The sequence below is a fragment of the Mytilus edulis genome, chromosome 10 (assembly GCF_963676685.1).
Source record: "Mytilus edulis chromosome 10, xbMytEdul2.2, whole genome shotgun sequence".
In the NCBI taxonomy this organism is placed as follows: domain Eukaryota; kingdom Metazoa; phylum Mollusca; class Bivalvia; order Mytilida; family Mytilidae; genus Mytilus; species Mytilus edulis.
In genome coordinates this window covers 14,251,533-14,259,962 of record NC_092353.1, presented here as the reverse complement: position 1 = coordinate 14,259,962, position 8,430 = coordinate 14,251,533, and the positions used below count along the sequence as shown (strand labels likewise).

At 34.6% G+C, this 8,430-nt stretch overlaps 1 protein-coding gene across 1 annotated transcript in view; it reads left to right on the top strand.

Annotated features, from left to right (window-relative positions):
• Nucleotides 1-5,992: 5,992 nt before the first annotated feature.
• Nucleotides 5,993-8,430, top strand: part of LOC139493450 (xaa-Pro aminopeptidase ApepP-like) — a 47,280-nt gene continuing 44,842 nt past the window's right edge. The window contains exons 1-2 of the mRNA XM_071281858.1: nucleotides 5,993-6,185; nucleotides 7,715-7,806. Coding sequence (XP_071137959.1) covers nucleotides 6,152-6,185; nucleotides 7,715-7,806 — 126 coding nt within the window. The 5' untranslated portion in view covers nucleotides 5,993-6,151. The remainder of the gene's footprint in view (nucleotides 6,186-7,714; nucleotides 7,807-8,430) is intronic.

Genomic DNA, 8,430 nt, shown 5'->3' with positions numbered 1-8,430 from the left:
GGAAATTTGCCAGACATGACTATGATGTCATTTTCTATTTTTATTTGCCAATAACTTTATGTAAATAACTTCATTGGAAATTTGCCAATATAAAATGTTGCTGATGAAGCTTTTTTCCTTATCTTATCTAAAATGTTTTTAGATAATGTATGTTGGACATTTGCCAGACATGACTATGATGTCATTTTCTATTTTTATTTGCCAATAACTTTATGTAAATAACTTCATTGGAAAATTGCCAATATTAAATGTTGCTGATGAAGTTTTTTTCTATTGTTTTATACAAGAAACAATGTATATTCACTTTTACTACCAACCAATCTTTACCATTCAGTGATAACAAGCACTTTATTTTACATTTTAATATTTTATGATGTATTGAAAAGAGTAGTTAGTGTTGCAAACTCCATTAGACATTTGAATTGATATCAGTTTTGGGAAAAAGGGAAACGGGGATTTGAAAAAAAAGGGGGGGGGGTTAAATTTTTCTCATTTCAGATTTCATAAATAAAAAGAAAATTTCTTCAAACATTTTTTTTAGAGGATTAATATTCAACAGCATAGTGAATAGCTCAAAGGCAAACATTTTTTTTTAAGTTCATTAGACCACATTCATTCTGTGTCAGAAACCTATGCTGTGTCAACTATTTAATTTTAGATTTAAATAAGTTTGAAGAAGAAATCTTTAATTGATTTGTAAAATCTTGACATTTGTTTTGTGTAAAAAAACCATGTAATGTCAAAAATTTGATCACAATCCAAATTCAGAGCTGTATCACGCTTGAATGTTTTGTCCATACTTGCCCTGGGGCAACTGTTCAGGGTTCGACCTCTGCGGTCGTATAAAGCTGCGCACTGCGGAGCACCTGGTTGATTATTCTTGAATATTATTAATTATAAAGATAAACTGTAAACAGCAATAAATTTCAGCAAAGTAAGATCTACAAATAAGACCAAAATTGTCAATTGATCCCTTAAGGAGTTATTGCCATTTAAAGACAAATTTTCACAATTTGTTCATCTAGTTACGATAGGTGGAAGAGAATCTTAAATAACCCGACAACACTCTTTCCGATTGATTTTCGATTTTTGATGATATTTTGGTTGTTTTTCACAACGATTATCCGTTACCCACGGTCTTGAAAGATGTTGAGGTCTTCTGTAATAGCACATCCAATATGGTTTATGTGTCACTTTGTAACAATCTCAAGTTGATTTTTAATACTGACGTCTGATGTCTGAAATTATTCGCGGTGGACCCAGTCATTAAATATACTAGATAAATGTATAAAGCAATGCTTCGTTTATCTAATTAAAATATAGATCTATGATTTTATGTTGAATAACGAAATCAGATTCTATATTTTAAATAGATTGAATGCTTCGTTTACCAATAATAATGTATCAATTGAAGTTCAAGAGTGCCCATACCTAGTGGGATGGTAAGTTGACCTAGGAGATTGACAGATCAACATCAACAGTACCCTAGTTCATCATGTTCAGTGTACGTTCGGACAAATACATAATATGTCTTATGAATACTGATATTGTCAATTTTACCTTACTTGGTATAAACAACAAAAACATAAGACAATATGGCAATATTTAATAACTTGGTATCCCAAGCTACCCCCCCCCCCCCCCCCCCAAATTACATACATGCCCCCAATCTTATGACAAGCATTGCAGTAATATAAAGTCCATAACATAATCATAATATATGCTATAAAATACAGTTAATAATCGACTATGCATGTACACAACACCCCTAGTAATGCTACTGTGAGGGTGGGTGGGAAAGCTAGCAAAAGGAAAGCGTGCAGCCATAAGCAAGTTACTGAGAAAGCATGGTCCGAACTGAAACGAGACTGGTTATTTGGGGTCTGCAAGACCAAGCGGGAGCGCGCCAAATTTAAACCTTCGTGCTAAAAACAAATAAATTGAACTTTACCTTACTTGGTATAAACAACAAAAACATAAGACAATATGGCAATATTTAATAGCTTGGTACACCCACGCTAAAATAAACCCCAATTACATACATGCCCCCAATCTTATGACAAGCATTGAAGTAATATAAAGTCCCAAACCCAAAGAGGGGGAAATTAACGTGGTAAAAGGGTACTAAAGGTAGAGATGGCTTTAGGCCGTTTTATCTATATCACAATCTATGTACCGAGAAAAACAATCACTTGACCAATAACCTAACAATTTTATGTCATCGTCTGAAAGGCCCACTTTGCTACCCCATGTCGCCGCGCCTCGGCGAAAAGAATGGCCTCCATAACTTAGGTGGTCCAACTTCATTAGTTGTAATGTAAAACGATAGGCATTCAGGAAAACTGTGTATGTCAAACATGAAGTACATGTATCTGATAACCGAAAAAGGGGATCCAATGGTTCTCCTACCAAGGCAAGCACCTTAGACATGGCTGTAACAGGGCACAGTGGGTGACTATACAAATGAGGCAGCACTACTTCTATTGGCTTGAAACGAAACTGAAGGGTTTTGATGATTTTAAGACGCAAGAGCATATCCCAGCTGCAAGGCAAGACATTTATTCTGCACAAGTTGAACTCTGGGTTAAAAGTTCCTTTAACTAGAAAATTATTGGGTCGTAAGAAACCAAAATACCCTGTCAGACAAGCCGCCCAAAATACAATGTTATAATGGTTTGACATATCAAGTACTTTTTTTTCATACTCAATAAAAGTTCGGGTGTAACTGGCGCTTTACAAGATTGGATTGTACCTAATTCTCGTTTAACACCAGTTAACAAGTGTTTTATATTCCACGAATTTGAAATAGGATCTTGCAAGTTGTGCATTTTATGCAAAATAGATATAATGTTAATATAAGAACGTATGGAACTATAAGCAAAGTGTTTTTTATCCACTACAATGCCACGTAAAACTCAACTGTTTTTTTTATCACAAGGCACCGCTTTAAACTCATACTCTTCACAAAATTGAACGTACGTCTTCAAATGCGTACGATAAGTTCCTGGGGTTAAAGTCATAAAACTTTGCTCAGTGCTCGGAGCACAAAAATCATGCTCGAAACATGAAATCCAGCATTTTGATTGGTTGATTCTTGTGTCTGAGTACTAAAATCGTACTCGAAAGTTGTATGACCGCTAGGCCTGATGTTGATTCAGCCGACCCCTTGCCTTTCAAGCGTCCTACAGTTATCTCCAAGTCTAAAGACACGTGTCTCAACAGTTCGTCTGCACTAAAAGGAATAAAACTATAACTTGTTAAGATATCATACAGTCTTGAAAGTTGGCCTTCCTCATGCAGCCTGGTTGCAGCATCCGCTATAATGTTGCAACGTCCACTTAGAAATTTTCCTTTTATGTCAAAGTTATACATCGCGGACAGCCAAAACAAGTCCCTTAATAAACTCATTAACACATTGTTTTTTGTCGATCCCTTGTTATACATTTTGTAGTCATATTGTCAGTTAGCACAATTAGTTTTTTTTTGCCACAAGTGGCCCCAACGAAGCACTAATAAAAGAAGAGATAGGCTTAAAATCCATGAATTTAACAGTTCCATTAAATACACTCATAAAGCTTATCCACCAAAATATGTCAGCTTTAAATTCAGAATTCAATAAAACTTTGTCATTGCGGTTGTGTGCGCTGGAAATAGAGGTAATCAAACGTCTGAGAAAAGTTCTTCCTCCCTTTATCATTTGACAGGCCCAATTTAGTTTACCACAAAGAGATTGAATCTGTTTAATACCTGCACGTTTGCGCTTTTGCAAAGACAATAATAAATTATAAAAGTCAGACTGTTTCTCCGGTGGCATAGTATAAGAGTCAATTCACGAGTGTCTATAATTATACCTAAAAAGTAATGCGTTGTACTGGTCCTTCAATCTTAGACCAGTTTATGTTATAGCCTAATTCTCGTAAAGTACGAATCAATAAATGTAACCCTCTATTACAATTAAACATTGTATCTTCAATAACTAGAAAATCGTCTAAATATGCAATACATGTAATATTATATATACATTGATTTCATTATTATACACACTGCTTCGCTTAATTTTTGGAATATTTTTGGACTCCGGGAGTGCCCAAAAGAAAGCTTAAAATCAAACATATATATGTAGGAATATCATCACCTAAGAAAGTCCACTTTAAACCTGTTAAATTGTGTTCTGAAACATGGCAACACACGGATCTATAAGCACTTTTTAAAAGTCGATATTTGCAAGAAAACTATTAGGTTTGATGAGCTTTAAAGCGTGACTCATATCCATATAAGCACAATTAGTATCACTTGTATACGAATTTAAGGAAATTCCAATCGGTTGACTCGCGTCGTGTATCAAACGAATATCTCCATTTGGCTTCGGCACGGCCTCTAATGAGCTCACAATTGTCGGAATAGATTTTGTTACGATATAATTTCCTAATTCTATCTCTTTCTTTATTTGGTTTTCAACTCTTGACCTGTATCTGAAAGCGGACGAATAGTTTTCTCTATTAACCGGATAATGCGAACCAAATTTTATACACAAATGAAATCCATTTTTTACTCCATCTAAAATATATTCACGGTCTTCTATGTCTATTGACAAAAGACGACCCCAAGACTCGAAATGCAAACAATTAGTCGTAGAGGTCGCCTTTCTATTCACGACTTTTCCCGATTTTGAGGCCGTTCCAAGTTTTATGACTTATTTGTAGGTTGAAAATGACCGTTAAGCGCCGAATGCGCATTAGAGAAACAAATCGCACAGCTATGCATCATTCTGCAATTCGATCGAAAACAAGAATTGGAATTAAATTTCAACAAATTTCTCTCCCATCTGGTAAAACGGACCTTTGCGGCGCTCGTCTATCCCTGGTCTAGAATTCCTTCCCCTACCTTTAGATGCTCCAACCGACGCTTAAGAAAATGCTCGAATTTTGGGGTTGTCACGTTTAGACACCAACTGGAAATCGCGTAAATCCTGGCGATAAATTACCTATTCGAATAATTCATCGGCCTGTTTTTGGCGATACTCTTTATCATATAAGAACACTGAATACCAAACATTCCCGGCCTCTAAACGATAAATGTCAGCCGTATAGTTAAGATAACCCTGAATGTTACTAAGACGCTTTTGCTTAAGCAATTCTTGTATAGTTCTGATGTTGGCGTACCCCCATTCATCGATCGTTACCTTATCTACGGTTTTCTTTTTACCGACATGGAACTCGACCTCGCCTCCGAGAGTAAAAGTTTGGAACTGTTCAACAGGTTCTGGCCATATGAAATATAAGATTTGAAGTGCGCTTTGTTCCTTGCTAGGTTACGAAAAGTTTATAGGCTCACCTGTTGCAGAAGGCTGTTGTAAGGATGATGGTTGCAGTCCCTCGGGGAGTGTCAAAGCAGACCTGTGTATTGTTCGCAAACTTTCTTTCTCCTTCTCGATTTGCTGGCGTAAATGAGCCTTCTTACTCTCAACTTGGAGTTCTTTCTATTGTTTTTCGAGTGCACTTATTTCCATTTCAGAATTAACATGTGCAGTGTCCAATCTAGGATTCGCCGTTCCACCGTTCTCCTTGTCAAGTTTCTCGCATGATTCTTGGAAGTCATCATCAGATTCGTTCGAATCCAATTTCTTCTGTTTACCGCATCTCAAACTCTCGATAATGTCTCTTAACTTTTCAGCATCGTGTCCCTCGGCCAATCGCGTTTTGAAAAAGCTAGCGAAAATAAAGCGTGCAGCCATGAGCAAGTTACTGAGAAAGCATGGTCCAAACTAAAACGAGGCTGTGTATTTGGGGTCTGCAAGACCAAGCGGAAGAGCGCCAAATTTAAACCTTCGTGCTAAAAACAAATTTACAAATAAATTGAACTTTTAGTAATCACAATTTTAGTTTAAAAAACTTTTCATACATTTGGACAAATACATAATATGTCTTATGAATACTGATATTGTCAATTTTTGGTAAACACAATTTTAGTTTAAAAAACTTTCCATACATTTGAAAAGAACACTTTGTGCATTTAAAAAGATAATGGAAAGATCTGAACCATTAGAATGCATATTAAAGTATCTACGAAAGTTCACACTATAAACTACGAGTCACTGGACTGTAAAATACTTTAAATCACTATCACAACGTGTATATCATACGGATTAAATATGACGCAGATCGTCTGGTTACTGATATTATTTTGTAAGTAGTAACTTTATATACTGTTCAACTAAGGAACTTATGCATTTTTGATTTAAAACATAAATGTTACAATTCATTATGTAAATGCACAAGTGTGTAAGTGAAATGAATCGCCTGTTGAATCTACGGAATGTTTTTGCACATTGTTCATCACCTGATAAAAATAAAAACGTAGAACGATGCAATCAAATCATAAGACGGATATGCCAAATTAAAAAAGTACATTAAAGGTGAAAATTGAATAATGCGAGTCATGCAAAAAGTCGAGAGTTAATTTTAATGATTGGAAGGGACAACCAGTGCTTTGGCTTTGTTTGTGAATTACATGTATGCAAACAAACATAAAATGATATGGTTACTAATGTACGGAAGTATACCGAACGGCCTTGTACAAACTGATAATGTGACATATATATCTATCATATCACTACTAGCCCGACGGAGTACACGATAATAACAATTTATTAATGGGCGATGTTATTGTTATGTGTACAGTAGATTTCATGTACACATTGTACTAGAACTATGATATAAAATATATAAATAATATTCAGATGACTGTGAACAGCTATGTTTTTTTGTTTTTTGATTTTTCATTGGGGAGGGGGATGCAACAATGTTCTCAGGGGGGACATGTTCTGAACTAACGAAATAAGGAACAGTTCTTCAGTATGGACAATTTATAGTTTATTAACTTTGAGTGTATTTATTTTAAATAACCGTCATGCTGCATACACATAACATATTAGCCACTGAACATTACGCAATTAGCAGTCAAGTAGAAGTCCCTTTATTTCTGATTATTTCCTTTTTAAGTTAACGATGACGGAAAAGTTTGATGACCAATGGAAATTCAATCATAAACCAAATCAAAAACATTAAAAAAATAACCTTGTTGATTTGAACTTTGAATGGTTATATGCATACGAATTATTGTAGATTGATGTACAGATGTTTTTATTATCTTTAATTTTTTTTATTTTTGACTAATATGTCTTTGTGATCCATCTGCATAATATACCGTATCTCAGATCTATTAATGTTTGTTTAACAATAAATACATTCTTTTTAGATATAGGAAGATGTGGTATGAGTGCCAATGAGACAACTCTCCATCCAAGTCACAATTTATAAAAGTAAACCATCATAGTTCAAGGTATGGTCTTCAACACGGAGCCTAGGTTCACACCGAACAGCAAGCTATAAAGGGCCCCAAAAATTACTAAAACCATTTAAACGGGAAAACCAACGGTTTAATCTATATAAAAATTGAGAAACAAAAACAGTCAACAAGCACATAAACAGACGAAAACCACTGAACATCAGATTCCTGAATTAGGATCGGTTCAAACATTTGCAGCGGGATTAAACATTTTAATGGTACCAAACCTCCTCCCTTTTCTGAAACAGTGGTATAACATCACGACATAGAAAGAAACATATACTATGTATCAGTTTTACGTCTTAGAATCAAGATTTAAAGATTGTTAAACGTCTATATTTTGTGTTTTGTTGTTTGTTTACCTCAGCTTTTGTTACGAATGGACACGAGATTAGCCAACAACGTTTCGACTCGATCCCAGTAGAAAGTTATAACATAAAAAGAGAGAACTGTGTAACTGTAAGTCAACATAATATTCAAACTGTCATCTTCTATTATTTAAGCCTATTTTATTATAAGGAGCATACGGTGTTACAATCAGTACTGATTTCTTCTGTAAAATGAATCTAACTTTATTATCATCTGACTGCATTTACTTTTTTTTAAAATTTAGAGTGGATATTTCGTGGACTTTTATAGTTGACTATGCGGTATGGGCGTTGCTCATTGTTGAAAGCCGTACGATGATCTTTAGCTGTTATTTTCTGTGTCAATTGGTCTTATGTGGAGAGTTGTCTCATTGGTAATCATACCACATCTTTTATTTTATATTTGAATAAATTTAAGGTTTCGAAAAACGAAAGTTTCCCCACAATATGAAGAATTAACATACACGAAGCTAGACGTTTACTAAGGAATTTATATTTAGTGATATATATATTGTTCATAAATCCGTACTTAAAAAAGCTATGGTTCGTCAGTTTTGTAACACATTAACACAAATAGAGTCGAATTTAAAAAAAGTCTAAACAAAAATTGGAAAAGAAATAAAGGATAAAGAGTATCATTTTCTACAATAGTATATGAATTGACAATTTCTTTGGACACGTTGTAAACAAAATATACATGTAAATATCAAGTGTA